The sequence below is a fragment of the Mastomys coucha genome, unplaced genomic scaffold (genome assembly GCF_008632895.1).
Source record: "Mastomys coucha isolate ucsf_1 unplaced genomic scaffold, UCSF_Mcou_1 pScaffold1, whole genome shotgun sequence".
Classification (NCBI taxonomy): domain Eukaryota; kingdom Metazoa; phylum Chordata; class Mammalia; order Rodentia; family Muridae; genus Mastomys; species Mastomys coucha.
In genome coordinates, this window is record NW_022196891.1 from 85,538,107 (window position 1) to 85,556,262 (window position 18,156).

At 43.2% G+C, this 18,156-nt stretch overlaps 1 protein-coding gene across 1 annotated transcript in view; it reads left to right on the top strand.

Annotated features, from left to right (window-relative positions):
• Ush2a (usherin) overlaps window positions 1-18,156 on the top strand; it is a 689,504-nt gene that overhangs the window by 141,808 nt on the left and 529,540 nt on the right. Inside the window, 2 exon segments of the mRNA XM_031338301.1 lie at window positions 334-517; window positions 15,562-15,725. Coding sequence (XP_031194161.1) covers window positions 334-517; window positions 15,562-15,725 — 348 coding nt within the window.

Genomic DNA, 18,156 nt, shown 5'->3' on the forward strand with positions numbered 1-18,156 from the left:
ACCAAAAGAAGGTCTCGGATCTCCTGGGACTGGAGTTTGAGACAGTTGTGAGTCACATGTGAGTACTTGGAAGTGAACTGAAGGCTTCAGTGAGCAGTAAGTGCTCTAACCACTGAGCGACCTTCCCAGCCCCTACACTAAATTTTCATGTAGGTGACTGATTGGTTGCTTTTATTTGAAATTAGTATGTTCATCAAGAAAGGCTCTAGACACTGTTATAGTAAGGCCTGGAGGACCCTTGAGATTATTTTGGTTTTGTGTGCTGTCTAAACACTGTCATTTTTAGAGAAGATTGAACCAAAAGTGAAAAGGGAACCTTTTTCTTATTTCTAGGTTTTTACAGCTCTCCTGGCAATGCCACTGGCTGCCTGCCGTGCTTATGCCACTCAGCTGGTGCTGCGAGCCACATCTGTAATAGTGTCACCGGGCAGTGCTCTTGTCATGATCCCTCCACCACTGGGCGGAGCTGTCAGCAGTGTCAAGGCCATTACTTTGGATTTGATCCCGAGACAGGAAGGTAAATCTTTATTTGTATGGATGACAAAACATTATAGATTTTTTTTTTGTCTTTAGTTTTCCTTATCAACAGAACTTTGGCAATGTTCAAGCAATGACTTCTACAAAAATGTTCTTTGTGTGATATGTTTTCCATTCCTTGGTATCTGGCTATGGCTCCATTCTATCCTTGTGAACTTGGTATTCTCCCATCAACACTGAAAAGCTCTCTTCAATGACCAAGAGGCATCTTCATTGCCTCATTTGATTTTACTGTGTGTATGTGTGTGTGAGAGAGAGAGTGTGCGCATGCGAATGCACACACACACACACACACACACACACACACACACACACACAAGCATGCATGTTTCTATAGATGGAAGCCAGAGGTCAACTTTGGGTATTTTTCCAAGGATCTCCAGCTAGCTTGGAATTTGCCTGTTAGGCCAGGCTGAATCAGGGACCTACTACACCTATAAGTGTGTACCACCATGCCTGGCCTTTGTGTGTGTGGGGGGGTGGGGGGGGTTCTGAATCTCAAATTCAAGTCTTGATGCTTTCCACAGCAAGCAGTTTGTCATCTAAACTCCTTCCCCTGCCTCAACTTATGCTTTTTAAGGAAAGACACTATTCCCTTGCGTCTATCACACGAGTCTTCACCCTTCAGTTTCCTTAAATCCAAGGCTGCTTGTGGTGAGAGAAAACCCAGAGTTCTTTCTCTCTCCATTTCCACCCATCATACCTCCTGTCTCAGCTTCTTCCAGAACCCAAACCTGCTTACAGAAGAATGTGCTGTCATTTGTCACTCTGCAGGATGTCTGGCTAGCACTGGAGATGGAGTCTCTGGGTTAGACAGTATATCGAAATGTTAACATTAACTAATGAGGAGTAGAAAGAGATAAAGAAGACAGTAGAGCCAGCAGTATTGGAAGACACAGAGGTCATTTCAAACTTTGAATCCAGTGAAATTATGTGGTTTATGAAAGGGCGGAATGTAGAAGACAGAGCCAGACTATGACAAGTCGATTTCGGGAGAGAGAAAGATCTCGACAAGTATGAATTTAAAGAAAGATGATTCATAACAGGTTTTATGCAGATTAAGTTGAATATTTCTACATACCATCTGACTCATATTGACTCAGAGAGAGAGAGAGAGTGACCTTAATAAAACTACACATTATTCTTTGACAGGAAAGTGTTTTTCTCCCACCCACGGTGCCTTCATATTTATGCTTCCAAGTTTCATTCATTGAGTACTTGGAGTATTGCTGTAGTTTGGATCTGAAAACCAGTGCTTTAAAGGCTTGGTCCTACTTTGGTTCCTTTGAGATATGGTTGCTTTTAACAGTTAGGGTCCAGTGGGAGGTAGTCACTCCAGTGGGAAATGTCCTTGAGGGAGATATAGAACCTCAGTCCCTTCCTCTCTGTGTTTTTCACTTCCCAAACTTTCCCCTGCCATGATGTGTCCTGATGACATGTCACCATAGCAAGCCTTGACTTTCTCTCTGTACATTGTCTGGGGCATTCATTATAGTGATGAAAAGCTAATGCGGGGATAATACATTTCCTTCCTTTCATCTCCAATGCCCAAACTATGGAAATCCCCAAGCCTACTGAAGTTCCCCCATATCTAGCATTGGCCTATTCTGTGCCTCCAGTCTTCAAGATTCCAGAAACTCTGTGTTGTGACTAGATGACCTTGTTCCAACTCTCTCATGCCAGAACCACCACTTAACCTGTCCCTAGACTTCATCTAATTTTTGTGCTGGTATACCTGCCCAGTTCTACATTGATCAACCATGTGACCAGCTTTGTGATCTCCTGCTCCTATCCCAGGACAAAGCCATCTCTGTTTTGCTTTCAAGCTCTGCCCCTTCTGCTGGGCTGTAGGTCAGTTCTATCGGTGACACCCTTGTTGCTGCCCTGGGCTGTCTTACCTGAGGATGAGCTTCTGCTGAATGTAGCCACAGCCTTGTGTCTTGCTTGTACTTCTTGCCACCCTAGTCTCCTGCCCTTTCAGATGGTGGCTGATGCCTTTGGCTTCAGCTCCAGGAATACCTTGTTCCAGCCCTCCGCTATGCAGACGAAATGACAACAGAAATGAATGACTCCACGTTGCCTCTCTGCCTCCAGTGTATCTGCCGTCTTATACATTCTTGCTTTCTGTCTAGTCAGAGAGGAAAACAACCTTTGTAAAACTGGCATATTTTGAGTGAGATCCTTTCCTGAGTTTTGTTTTCTGTTCCTTCCTTCCCTTCTCACCTTCATCTCCCCACCCTCCCATCTGAACCTTGCTTCATCAAATTCTTCACTGATTTAACTTCATCAATTTAACAGATGCCTCTTCATGAAATAAAGCTACTTACAGATATGTAATCATCTCTTCATTATGAGCTCCTCTCCTTGGCCTTGCCCTGCTTTATAAGGCTTGAACATTATAGTGTGATTTCTTGTTCTTGTGCTCACTTACATTTAAGAACAGTTTTCTTGCTTCTTCCTGTTCATTTCTTTCCAGCTTTTCCCTATGCCCCACACTTTGGGCATACAATAACCAAACCCATGAAACACAGACAGCTAAGGATAGCCAATTCATTATGTTGGTAGTAACAGGGTAGAACATATGATCTCCTATATGTTAAGCAAGTGCTCTGAGTGATATCCTTAGTCCCCTAAATGATAGGTGGAATTCTCATCTCTATCAAAGACAATGTATATAACAAAATAGGATTGATTGACAAGAGTTGAGGAAAGATCATTAGGGCGTAGGGTTGCCCTGGAGGGAGTAATTATCCATGATATCTTATACTTGAGTCATATTAGAAAGATGTAGGACACTTGTTGAAGGGTCACATGAGTCACCTGCAGTCATGGAGATGGGTAGACTGATATGATTCAGACCTGGCAAATATGAATGGGGAGAGACAGACTATGCAAGATCAGATAGACCAGCTAAAGTATTACTCTACAGTCTGGCAAATGTGAATGGGGAGAGACAGACTACGCAAGATCAGGTAGACCAGCTAAGGTATTACTCTACATTCTAACTAACACTCTAGGAGTTTATCAGAGCTGAGGATCTGATTAGAATAACAAGATAAATGAAGTGGGCTTTCTTAGCATCAGCATAAAGTATGGCCTGGAAGCCCAAAAGTTCCTGGATAGAGGAAACGGGAGACTGCCGTGGGATACACAGAGAATAAGAAAGTCGTTGGGATAGAGGTGAACCTGAGACATTCAGAACTGTTAGTAGGATAGAGTCCTGGGGAGGACAGAGGTCATAGAATGAAGCCTGAAAGTGTTTCCCCAAATGGAAAGTCATCTCTGACTGCAAGGGAGGCATTCTGAGAGGTTGTCTCTGAACATAGGTGAGGTGAGAGTATGGTGCCCAGCCAGTGAGTACCAGCTCTTCTTGGGACTGGCTGTATCTGAGGGAAAAGGTGTGTATCAAAAAGAGACAGGACAACCAGACAACCCTTGCTTGCAGAGTCCCCGTCATCTTCATTTCTGAACTAGAAAAAAAAAGTCCCAAGAGAAAAGTTTGTTTTTATAATGTCTAATTTGAAGCTAATTTGAAAGTTGACTTGATACACAGCACTTGAAATTCTTTCTAGTGTTACAGACACGCACACACACACACACACACACACACACACACCTACCTCTGTCTCAGACCTTTTATTGTCTCTGAAAGGTGAGAGCATCCATGTATGACTCCTTTCCTATCCAGATTGAATGAAGACAGAAATGGGTGGGACGGGTTAGACACGCCAGGTCATGGGCTGCTCTAGTCAAACATAACTGAAAGGTTGACTCCTATCTGCTGTTCATGACTCATCCTTTTTTCAGTGTATCCTTGACTTAATTGTCATAATTAGTAAACTGCACTCTTCCTTCAGTGTCCAAGCCTCTACTTTGTTTTGCTTTGTTTCCAAGCTCTTTGTTTTGCTGTTTGATCCTATGTAACATGCCCATCCACTGGCTAAACTCTGTCCTTGACATCAGCCACTAAATTACTTAATCAATGACTGTTTTGAGTAAACAGTCACCTCTTTAGGTCATCAATTATTCCATCTTAACACTAAAATATGGCATGTCCTCATCATCCTGACTAAAGAGATATATAGCTTTAGTCTCTCTCTAAATAAAAGGTGTCTTAATAGGACTTACAGACTTCCAGTCTGGGCATTGTAGGACATAATACAAATGCTAACACTAAAAAGAGCTGTGGAAAGTAAGAGTGCTACCTGTAACAAAGCTTCTCTCAAAGCATAGAAAGGCTAAAACTCCTGGCCCTGGCTCATCACGTCACACCACCTGGTGGGCAAGCGTCAGGACGTGTGTTCAACCTCAAGAGCCTAGATAGATAGCCAAGTTTCATATGCTCACCTGAAACTAGTGCTATGGCAGAGGGGGATGGGAGAGTCACTGGAGCTTAAGGGCACCGGTCTAGCTTGAAGTTTTGTCCCATCTCAAGTGAGTAGGTTGGAGATTGGTACAGCAGGACACCGGATGTCTCACTCTGGCATCTGTCTACACAGGCGCACATAAGCACACATTCACGCACAGGCTCTCCATCTACACTACAGGAACACACAAACAAAAACAGTGTTGCTTACTAAAAAGAAAAGCTTTCCACAATCCATTAGTGCTTTCTGGAATCGGTCATGTGGGCTGTTTGTGAAGTGAGTTGCCCCCCCCTCCCCTCTCTGATGAATTGTGCTGTCTCTCTTCACTTTAACATGGAGAGTCATGAGAGAAGAGACCTTCTCTCACAGAAGGTCATGGGGGAAAGTACTTCAAACTGTGCCATAAGAATCGCTCCAGTGTGTGTTTGCTCATCATGGAGAGGGGAACAAATAGACTCTCACCCGTTTATGATTCCTATTTCTTTTCTGAATGATAGTCTTCTAGGATTTCTCTGCTAGATTCTGTTTGCTGTCATTACACTTCTCCCACATTATCTATTTTTACAGTGAAGAGTAGACCATATGGGTTCATATATGGCATAATCAAACTTTATCCTGCAGCTATGGAGGTAGATGTCTATAATTTTATCACTTGGGGAGAGAGGAACACAAGAGTCAAGGATGATTAAGCCAGTCTAGGCCAACCTCTGCTACATAGTAAGGTCAAGGCCAGCCTGGGCTCCATGACATCCTACCTTAGAGAAACTAAGAGAAAATGTTATTTCTCAAAAAAAAGATTATTTATAGTCTAGATGTATCTGGATATACAGTATAGGAAATAATTATGTCTTGTTTAGAAATGAAATGTAAGGAACTCATATGGTGTCACTGTGGTAGGTGATTGCTAATGATCACATATCAATTTCCAGTGTCTGCAATGACCTGTTCTGTTGCCAAGCAGGAAGGGTGAGGATGAATGTTGTGTTTCTCGTCATATTGGAAAGGTCTGTGACATCTTCATCCAGGCGTCTTTCCCATTCTGAGGGCTCTTTTTATTCCTGTCTTTTCTTTCTGACTCTTTATTGAGCAATGCCCTCTGGGTTTATTGTTGGTGGTTTTCTTGGTTTATTTTCACTACTCTTTAAAAATAATCCCAAAGGACTAAATAAGTGAATGAATACAGACACTGACCCTAAACTGCAGAGAGCCGAGGGGACCACACCTGTCAATCATGGCATCCTGGGACCACTCTGGAAAAGCCTTTGCTAGCTTTCAAGCTATTGTTCCATCCTCCAAGGGTGCCGATCAGCGAAAGATGGCGGTGTTCTTCCAAGAGCTGATCCCGGTGAAAACATTGTTTCATTTGCCTCTAATTTAACCAGCTCTGAAATGAGGAAGCAAGAAAACTCTGTCCAGTGTTTAAAAAAAAAATCAATAAAGCCAAGAAATGTGTATCGCATTTGTCTAACTCTAAAACAAAGAGAAAGAAAAATCAAAGGGAGCTACATCTGGCTCACCTCTGTACTGGGCACATGAACTTCATGGAATCACCCTCAAGTATACTGTGAGTGATTATTTCCCAGAGTTAAGTCACATCCTGTTCCTCTGGTACCCTCTCCCATTATTATTATTATTATTATTTTGTAAATGTAGCTCCCGCATGTCACAACCTATAATGTTTCCTTTTTAGTGTTTAAAGCCACTGAGAGTCACTAGTTCAGTTTACCGTGTGTTCTAAGCCTCAAGGAGCCCAGTTTACTAAACTAACTTCACTAAACTGCAGTTGTGCTCCAGTTACGAGACCAGGACCCAAGGCTTCTCTGGTGTCTGAAAGCTTAGACTTCGAAAAGCATGTAGTCCTACTTTCCCGCCTCAAGATTATTTAGATTTTACTGCAGAAATCCTCCACATGAACACCATGTCATAGAATTGGTCTGCTACTCTTTCCAATGCCCATCCCCAAAGGGTCTCGGTGGATCTTTGCTCTGAGAACCACATTAGTGACTTCAAATAAAAAGCAGACAGCTCTCTTGCAAAGAGATCTCTTACACAGTAAAGATGTTCTTCATCGTTCTTCATGTTCTTCATCGACCCGGGCTTCTCTGTGACTCTGTGAGTCAGTGGCTGCCATCTGAGGTTACAGAGGTGAGAGGCCCCAATCAGTCTCCCATGCTCACAGTGCAGCTTGCTCGGGATCATAAGGCAGGGGCAGTTTCAAGAAAGAGAAAAGAGTACAAAGGCACTTGAGTTTCAGGCTGAAGACTGCCACTTCTGCCCAGTTCTGTCTTTTTAAAAGAAGTCACAAGGCCACCCCATATTCCAAAGTGAGAAAATAGCCTCCGCGTTTCATGGACAGAGCACTGTTTAAAAGGATCTGCTTAGGAGGAAAAGTATATAGTCATTTTTGAATGATCTTATGGCCTCTATCTATTAAGTCTACCTAATATAGATTGTGGAAAGCTCTTCAAGGAATGCCAGACTTTGTATGTTATTAATGGCACCACGTCCTCGATGTGACAAACTGGGAATGGTACAGAGCTGAGCATGAGGACAGGGTCCGGCTCTTCTTTCCCACTAGACCAGGTAGATTAGCTTGCTCCTGGATATAATAAATTACTGCAAATTCAGTGTCTTAAAACAACAAGGATTTATTATCTTATAATTCTGGAGGTCAGAGGTCCTAAATTAGTTTCAGTGGACTAAAACCAAGGTGTCAACAGGCCACCTGTGTTTCCTCTGGAAACTCCAGGATATAATCCATTGTCTTCATCTTGACTCCTCCTACAGTCTACGTACATTCTTTAAGGGGTGAGGAGAGCAGCGGTAGTGTTCGCTGTGTGTGTCTGTGTGTTAGTTGGTGGGGCTGGATCATACTCCTATGTGTGCACATGGGTGTGAGGGGCAGAGACTTGGCACTGGGTGTTTTCCTCAGTCCCCTCATATGTCATGGTTTGAGAGAGATTTTTTTTTCACTTAACCTGGAAACTACCAATTAGGCTTGGCTAGCTGGTCAGATAGCTCCAGGGATCCTTGGCTCTGTCTCTCTAGCATTAGACTTACAGGTTTACATTTCCCTAACCATAACAACAAGGGTACTAGGCCCAAGCTTGGGCCCTTATGTTTATACTGCAAGCATTCAACCAACATAGTCATTTCCCCAGTCTTTGCTTCTGTTGTTGATGATGATGATGATGATGATGATGATGATGGTGATGGTGATGGTGATGGTGATAAGATCTCTCACTAGATCTATCTGATTAGGCTAGGCTAGCTGGCCAGTGAACCCTAGGGATATGTTTCCAGTATCCCCACTGCTGCATTATGATCTTTTGATGTGTTTTGTTTTAAATTGTTGGTTATAATTTGTCTTCTGGGAATTGGACACAGGTTCTCTTGCTTGCTTGCAAGGAGAGCTCTTGAGCAAGAGATCTTCTCATCCCTCCTACTCTGTGGCTCACAGCTCCGTCAGTCAGAGGCAGCAGAGCACCTTCCTGCCTTTTCTGAGTTGGTCTTCTCTCCTCAACGTGTTTTGTTGTTGATGTTGTTGTTGGTGGTGGTGGTTTTGGTCATTTGGTTTTATTTGGTTTTGTTTTTTTATTATTTGTCTCTCTCACTGCCCTGCCTTGCTTTCATAATGACCTCTGTGATCACCCTGAATGTTCTTGGGTAACCTGTGGTCAGCATACCATCTCCGGGTCTTTAACCATGTTTACAGAACTGATCTTAACACATAAAGAAATCGATTTCAAGTTCTACCATTCAGGACTTGGTCACTGTTGGAGGCCATACTTCAACCTACTGTACTAAAGTCACCCTTCTGTCACTCGGGGCTCAACTGTGGCCTGTTCCCTATTTCTAATTGGAACACAGTGAGGCTCCTTCTCTGCGCATTGTTTCCTGGCTACTTTCTGAGGACAGCAACGAAAGCGAGCTGTGATAGAGGGCGTGGAGTGCTCAGAGCCTGAAGCATTTCCCGTGTGTCCTCTGCAGGAGATGACTGCGGAGCCTGTAACCGGGTAGACTCTCACATTCTAATGCACTAAGCATCTTAGAATTGCAACGGTATGGGCAGCTGTTCTGAAAAGAACTTTCTTAGAAATGAAGAATTACCTAGTCAAATCCCCCTTTCAGAACACCTGGTAAATGGCCATCCGCCTGCTTCACAACGTGGCATTCAGAAGGCCTACTGTCTCGTGTCGTAGCACATCTCCTTCAGCAGTTGTCATTGCATGTCAGAGGCACGCTCTCCAACACAAGGAAATGTTTCCCTCCTGTGACTTTCTGTCTATTCTTTCGACTGCCTCTGCAGTTGTAGAAAAGAGATGTAATCTCTCTTCTATTTGAAAACACCCACACATCTCAATCACTTACATGGTGATGTGGGAGTGTCAACAAAGGAGGAGACACTGGCTTCTGGTCCAGAACATGCTCAGGGGTTTAGCTTCCCTGTAGATAACAGGAATGCTTTCTAGCTGGGTCCAGACGCCTCCATCGCACGTCACTAGCATGGCCTGTTTTATGAGTTCCTGAGTTCAAGCCCAAAGGAGGTTTTCCAAACCTGGTTCTTGAGTCACTTCTTCTAGGCAAGATGCTAGGACTCTCGCTATTCCTTGGCAATCCCTGTAAAGATGGCCTTGCACTCACACTAACTATATGAGGTCACCCTGTCTCCTCCCACTACAAATCTGACTTCAGCTCCAAGAGGATGCAGATATTCTGGGAGGCTGTGACAAAGGAGAACTAAGAAGCTTGGGTGACAACCTCAAGGCCAGATATCTACCACAGGGATGGAAGTGCCCAACCGGGGGAAAGCCATGCTGCTACAGAGGACAGTTTAACCATCACTACACCCTGTAGCTGTGAGTCAGGGGAGGACTCCGCTGCCAGGAAAGGTCAGCCTTGAAAGGGAAGTCGCCCGGGGAAAAGCATAGCAAGCTAGCAAGGCTCAAAGTCTAAAGCGCGTTTGCATCTAGCATCCACCTGATCTGTTTCTGGTGTCCCATCCTAAGCCTAAGTCTCTGGTACTTCAAACCATAAAACGTCCAACACAGCAGTGTGTGTTGTATCCTGACTGTGTGCGACCATGCAGCAGTGTGTTATATCCTGACTGTGTGTGACCATGCAGCAGTGTGTGTTGCATCCTGACTGTGTGCAACCATGAAGCAGTGTGTGTTGTGTCCTGACTGTGTGCGACCATGCAGCAGTGTGTGTTGTGTCCTGACTGTGTGTGACCATGCAGCAGTGTGTGTTGTATCCTGACTGTGTGCGACCATGCAGCAGTGTATATTGTATCCTGACTGTGTAGCCATGCAGCAGTATGTGTTGTATCCTGACTGTGTGCGACCATGCAGCACTGGGTTGTATCCTGACTGTGCCGAGCTGATGGTGGAACATCATATTCCAGCTCCTGGAAGTGGTATTGATATCTTATTTTCTTTTCCTCACTGGTTAGCCCATGGGGGTGGGGAAGTTTTATTTCACCTCTCAGATTATAGTCTACCATCAGGTGGTGGGGGAGGAAGTCAGGGCAGGAGCCAGGAGGCAGGAACCTGAAATAGAGCCCATAGGGGAACACTGCTTATTAGTTTATAAGCACTGCCTACTTTCTTATATAACCCAGAGCTACCTGGCCAGGGTTAGCACTTCCCACACACAACTCAGGGCTCCCTGCCCAGGACAGGCACCTTCCACAGTGAGCTCCTTGCCCAGGACGGAAACCTCCCACAGTTAACTGCACTCCGCCACATCAGTCATTCCTCAAAACTGTCCCAGACTTTTACACAGGCCAGTCTGATGGGGGCATTGTCAGTCTGATGGGGGCATTTCCTTCATGGTTGTTCCTTCTTCCTGGATGACTTAAGTTTGTGTTGCGTTGTCTGAAAAACAACCATGATGCTGTGCAAGCATTCAGACCCATGTTATAGTTCCTCTGCTCTCATATAAAAGTTTGCATATGGCACACAAGGCTGTTATTGCAATACTGGGGGCAGATCATGGGCAGATCCTGAAAGATGCCTGGCCAGCCAGACTCGAGGAAAAGACAAGCTTCCAGTTCAACGAAAAACCCCATCTCCAAGGAATAAGGCAGAGAGTGATAGAGGAGGAGGGGGAGGCTCATTTCTCTGATTTCTGCGTGTACATGTGTGAACTTGTACAATCGAACACACTAATATCCATGCATTTCTCTGTGTCTTTGCCTCTGCCAATCTCTCTCCCTCTCCCTCTCCCTCTCTCTCCCTCTCCCTCTCTCTCTCTCTCTCTCTCTCTCTCTCTCTCTCTCTCTCTCTCTCTCTCTCTCTTTCTCTCTCTGTCTCTCTCTCACACACACACACACAGACATATCTACAAACCCTAAATGTACTCAGTTCTATATATCAAATGCCCCTGTATTCTTATTGTGACCCATCATATGAGATGTGGGTTTTTCCACCTGAGATTTCACAACATTTCAGTCTTTGCATCTTCAGGTCACAGATATTCAGCTGGTGCTCTCCCTAGGCCCTGCCCATACTTGTTCATGATCCTGTGCTGCGCGTGCACACACACACACACACACACACACACACACACAAAATCCGCATGCATCTTTAACTGCCAGCTTCCACGCTCATGGATTCCTTCACAGTGGTCTTGTGCACTCTTTGAGAACAGGAACAGCTCTAACACTCATTATGTTTTCAATGTGGCTTCCCACCCAAGAACATAAGTGGGCCTCAGTAAAGCGTACTTAAGTCATTCCTTGAGTCAGTCACTTTCCACGGACGTACGAGTTGAGGTCCCCAACCAACGACGTGTGGCTTGTCTCCCTGTACCCCTTCAGATGAACTTCCCAGTAATAGCATGAGTTCTGAACCATACGGTCTTCATTATGAGTAATGTTTCTTCAATAACAATAATTAGGATAGTATTTGTATAAGTAAAAGAACCCCCCAGGAAAGCACAATATAGGAGATTTGTCATTTAAGAGACAAAAGGCAATTATCCCCTCAGTGTCCCTGGTAAACAGTGATTTGCAGAGGGGGCAACAGCATAGCAGCCATGGGCTGGCAGACAGGAACAGAGCCCCCTCCTGTTTTGTTTATCATAATGAACTGGTCAATAAACATCACAAATTGTTTATCTATATAAATCTTGACAGATTACTCTTTATGAAATCCATTTAGCAACTGAGGTTTTCCCATAAGGATGAAAAATGAAGATTTTAAACAGATTGTGGGAGCAGCTCGGGCTGTGCCAGGAGATCTGAGCAATAAAGGTTTCTTTATATTAATATTACGAAAACCATTTATCCTGGCAAAATCAATATCACAATTCATCTTAGTTTGTTGCTTCTTTTCGGAAGCCTACAATGTCTTCTCCTTTATTGTGTCTAATTTTGTTTTAATAAATGTGAATTATATTTCATTTGGTTGATACTCCAAGGAGGGGGCGTTAGAAAAACTGCTCTCAAACTTGGGGCTTATTTGCTAAAGAGTCTTTGAAATGTTTGAAATTGTATTTGAGTGGCTGAGAAATTTATAGGAATCATTTCATTTAAGCCTTAATTACAGTATTATCCTCCGTGTCCTTCGGGCTGGGAGCAAACTGTAATATTCTAGGAAATCTGCCCTGATGAACTTCACTTAAGGAAAAGTCTCGCCAACTGAAACCAAGCAGTTATCACAAGTTGGATATGTCCGATGCAACCGCGGCTGGGAGAAGAGGCAATAAAACCAGGAATGGATGCATTTAATTACTCAAAACATTGCTTGCTTTCCTAAGAAGTGATTTATCTATTCCATTTGGATTTGGAACTTAATATCCCACGGCTATTGACAGAGCTGACTCTGAGCTGTGTGGGTAGCAGTCAGCTGGAGGGAGATAGAGCTTCATCAAGGAATGGAATTAGGTTACATACTGCAAGCCATCACTCTAACTGCACTGTATGTAAAGTAAGTGTGATTGTCCCCTGAGTGAATGGCAATAAAAACTGAAACACTCAAGAGACACTTACTCATGAGCGGTACGTATAGAAAGTGGTATTTATGTATAGAAAGAGTCGGCAGGTGGCAGGGGAGCCTCTTACTGCTCAGGCCACTAGTATTGTACTGAAGCCTGCAGACAATATACTCAAAGTGTTATCACACAATGAATTAAGAACAAATCAGGCACCTCATTGCTTCTGTGATTCCATTTTAATTCCAATGCATAATTTTTCTCGTTTCTAATGCTTTGTCTGAAAAGAAAAAAAAAAAACAGCCATGTACTAGGGGATGAAATTCTAGTGCACGTGTCCAGATAATGACACCAGTGTTGTTTGTAGGGAGAAAGTCCTTTTATCAGAACCATGAAAAGGGCGGCTATGGTACTGTCGCTTTCAGGAGAAGACGTACTTTATTCCCAGCGGCAGATTCGTCCATTAAACAAATTTTCAGCTTATTTTGCAGCTTTAGCTTTTATCGGCCTTTTTAAGGGTGTTGAATGATTACCCAAGAGATCACACCATAAAATTTGCAGTAGGGTGAAGTCACTATGCCCACCAGTCTCTCTATCGAATAAACAGGGGAATCTATTTAGTGTGTTTTCAGCGTACCACATGGGAAGTCCCTGTGAAACAGCCATTATGGGCTGCTTTTACATCTCTAATCTTTATAATGCCCAGACTGCTTAGCCTAATGAAATGCCATAGGGAGACCATGCAGGCAAATAATTCAACCTGAAGAGAAAGTCTTACCTCTCTCTCACTGCTGAAGATTAGGACTACTAATGTTCCAGATGACTCTCGGTCTAAGAGCCTGTGTGTTGCCCTGAAAAATCCCTCATTGTCCTGTAACATCAGTGCCTTCGCAGAGACCACGGTAACTGCCTCTTCTCCAGTCTCCTCTGGGTAAATGATGGTTCATGCTAATTGTCCTGTGTCAGAATCTGGAATCTCCTGGGAGATGGGCCTATGCAGATTGTGCTGAGGGGTTCCTTGACACGTGGAGACCTGAGTGTTGTGGGTGGTGCCATCCCCTAGGTGGGATCCTGAGTCCATAGTGGAGAAAGAGCTGGGCAGCAGTAGGAGTAGGCCTCTGCTTTCTGGATGTGGTGTGATCTCACCTCCTGCTTTAGGCTCCTGTACCTTGACTTCCTAGACATGATAAACAATCCCCTTCAACTGGGGCCTAGATTTGACCGTTTCTCTTTTAAGGTGATTTGGTCGGACCATCTCCCAGGAGATTCCAGATTCTGACACAGGACAATTAGCATTAACCATCATTTACCCAGAGGAGACTGGAGAAAAAGGCAGTTACCCTGATCTCTGCAAAGGGGCTGATGTTCTAGGACAATGAGGCCTTTTATCACAGAAACAAGCAAAAAAAATTAATAAAACCAATACAGTGCCCAGAATATAAATGGAACCCATACAAAGCACCAGCAATAATTATAATCTATCTAAATATGTCAGCAAAATTTGTCCTTTGTAGAACTAAAGATAGAATTTGAAGAGTTTTAGGAAGAGCAGTGACTTATTCTTAGTTTCTATGTTGTAACTGGATATTTAAATTAAAAGTACTTCTGTGAGTACCTAATTTAAACATTTAGCTGACAGCAGAACTTCTATTGTAAATAAACACAATTTTCATTGTACTGCATAGTTAGTATGAAGGCCAATCGTGACAATGCTCCATGCCATATAACAGCTATTGAAGGGGTTGTGGAGACAGAGCTTCACGTAGTTCAGGCTCCTACCAAACTCACTGTGTAGCTAGGAACTCCTCCTGATCCTCCTCCCTCTGATTCACACATTCTAAGATTGCAGGAGTCTACTACTGTGCCTGGCTAGAGTGTAATGTGTGTGTGTGTGTGTGTGTGTATGTGTCTGTATATCTGTGTTTGTGTGTGTGTGTGTTTGTGTTTGTGTCTATGTGTCTCTGTTTGTACATCTGAGTTTGGGTGTGTGTCTGTGTGTGTGTCTGTGTGTGTCTGTGTGTGTCTCTGTATGTCTGTGTTTGGGTGTGTGTCTGTGTGTGTGTCTGTGTGTGTGTCTGTATGTCTGAGTATGGGTGTGTGTCTGTGTGTGTCTCTGTTTGTATGTCTGTGTTTGGGTGTGTGTCTGTGTGTCTGTGTGTCTGTGTTTCTCTCTGTGTGTTTGCCTGCCTGCTAGTCTGTCTTTCTATGTATAGAGGGCAAAAGTCATTGTACAACTCCCCTAGTCCCTCTCCACCTTACATTCTGAGATCAGGTCTCCCACTGAATCTAGAGTTCACCCATTCTTCTAGACTCCCTGGGTGACAAGCCCAAGGAACTTTCTGTCTTCATAGCTGAATGCTAATAACCTAACAGGCACTTGCCACTTAGTCTGTTTTTCACATGGGCACTGGGGATCCAGGTTCAGATGCCCATGCTTGCTCCCCATCAAGTACTTTATCAACTGAGCCATCTCCCTAGGCCTCATCTTAGGCCATTAATCCATGAACATCAACAACAAAATCTTTGCATGGATTTAAGCATGAGCAACATTTTGATAAAGATCTTTTTGTCTCGTTTTACCATGTGCATGTGCAGTTCAAGCATCCTTTCCAGTAGGTTGGCAACAGCAAGCTGTGTTCAACCACAATGCTATTGATAGGTATGACATATCCTATGAATTATTAACTAAAGCGCTCTTCTGACTCTCCATGTGTGTCTTCAGATGCCAGCCTTGTCACTGTCATCTAGCAGGAGCCTTGAACGAAACTTGCGATGCGGTCACAGGCCAGTGTTTCTGCAAAGAGTTGGTCACTGGCTCAAAATGTGACGTTTGTGTTCCTGATGCAAGCCACTTGGATGTCAACAATCTATTAGGTTGCAGCAAAGGTAAGTCTGTTCTGGCCCATTGCTGGGCCACCAGGACCTGGGAGGAGGATCTCAATGCTTTCTGCCATTAGAAGTCATTAAAAAGACGTAGGCACAGTATGAAGAGTTAGACTAAGACAAGATTGTTAACCTCACTAAAGGAAATCTGTGAGCTTCTCCTTGACTAAAGAATGAAAATTTCTTGGATTACCAGTCTGGTAGTAAAACACTGGCAGCAGTTTGTTGGAATTCACTAACACAGGAAGAAAAGATTCCACTTCTCTCCAGACAAGGAGACTTTTTTCCAGAACATCAACATTTGCTGCTAAAATTATGAGGTTTCTGTTTAAACAAAAATGGTCAGTCACCCTTGCTCGCCAACACATCTCCATGTAATTTACTATAGCAAATAGAAGAGTCATTATTTATTTTATATTTCATGTTCTTCTATGAGCAGTTTTATGAACATTTTCTAATGTTTTATTAATATTATAATTTAATAGTTATTATTTTCACAGAATACCGAGTTCTTTAATTGATATTCTGTTCTTGCCACTTTCTTCTTAATCTTAGTCATGAGTCTGCATCCCACATTTATAATTTTAATTATTTTCTACAAATATGACATTTTAGTATCTTTTGGCTTTGTAGCACTCTACGGTGTCCCAAGTTGACCTGTGAAGCCCACCTGCAGACCTTCACTTTATAGCTATTTTATATAGTCCCAACTTTATAACTATGTTATATAGTCATAGTCACATATAAACTTCTGCCTTTACTCTAAGACCGTATAGCCATACTTTCCCAAAATTCCTAAAGGATGGCTCCTGGGAACATATGCTCACAGCCCTCTACAGTGGGCTATGCTGTGGCATGCTGTCCTTGTGGGATTGCTGGTTTGTCATGAGTCAAAGTGCTAGGAAATTCCCTGCATGGTGATGTCACAGCTAGGAAATTCCCTGCATGGTGATGTCACAGCTAGGAAATTCCCTCCGTGATGATGTCACAGCTAGTCTGTTTGTTTGGAAGGATGACTTACCTGGAACCCCACTTTCTACATGTAAGGGAGCTGGGGAAGGGAAGAAAATGAGAAAGAAAGGGGAAAACAGAAAGGGAGAGAGAGTTGGGCGCCACGATTTGCTTTTCTATAGCAATAGCAGCCAGTGGGAACAGCCAACAACGTCAGGAGAACGCGTTGTGACAGATGGGCATTAGTGTGGTAGCTGTTATTAAAACTGGGAGCTGCTTCTGGCTATTGTCTGCCTATGCATAATAGGTGTCTGAAGGTTCTCCTGGAAATTCTAAGTGGCTCATGGTGTCCCTCACACAAGCTGTCACTATGAGATTATCACCATGGTAGCATTTCCTGTTTCCTGGAGACATACTGATGACTGCTTACCAACAACATCTGTGACTAGTTGGGAGAGAGACAGGAAGTCCTCTTTGAGTCCTGGGATCTAAATTCCAGGTGTAGCAGATTGTATATAAAAGTAGAGAGGCCCTCTCTGGGCAGGAAGTCCTCCCCATGGGGTCCTGGGATCTACCTTCCGGTTGCAACAGATTGCATATAATAAAAATGGTCATGGGCTCTTTGACTTCTGGTTTCTCTCCTGTCCGAGTCTCTTTTTTCCTGCTTAATTTATCCTTTCAAGAGCTAGTCACCTCCGTAAATCAGAGAGTCAGAAGAAAATTGATGATTAAGTGGTTGTTTTTATATATTGCTTCCTAGTGAATCATAGCTTGTTCTAAACTTTTGTGAATTTAAATAAAACTATATACATGCAAATGCATATATTTGTATTTTTAACCCACTCAGAGCTCACTTGTATTTAGGGATCTTAACCTGAAAATAAAATCAAGTAAACTTTTATAACTTTTTATAACCATATGAAGACAGATTTAGGAATGCTGCTACCGAAAGGGATATGAGACCAATGTACTGTAATGTACATGATATCTTAAGGAGAGCTCAAACATGAGGGATCCCACACCGCTTGCAGTGGTGTCAGGATCTCTGACACTTTTCATTGAAATGGTTTTGAGCTTTGCACTGCATCCCTGAAGCAAGTCCAATTCCTTCACCAAAGTTTCTGAACTTCAAGATCATTTCCACTCAGGTAAAGCTAAGGGGAGTGTTCCAGGAATCAGGAAAATGAATGTATGACGCAGGATCTCATGGTTCCTCTAAGAAACATATGTGTGTGTGTGTACACGTGTATACATATATATATACACATACACACACACACACACACACACACACATATATATATATATATATATATATATATATATATGTATCCAAAAATCGAGCCTACAATTCATTTCTTGGTGCAGCAGAACTATTAACTCTCACCTTAGCTACAATGGAGGTAAAATCCTTAGGTGATATGAGGGTCATTGAAATACACCCTTATTACAATGAAACCCAATGTCTAAAAATTGTTCTTAT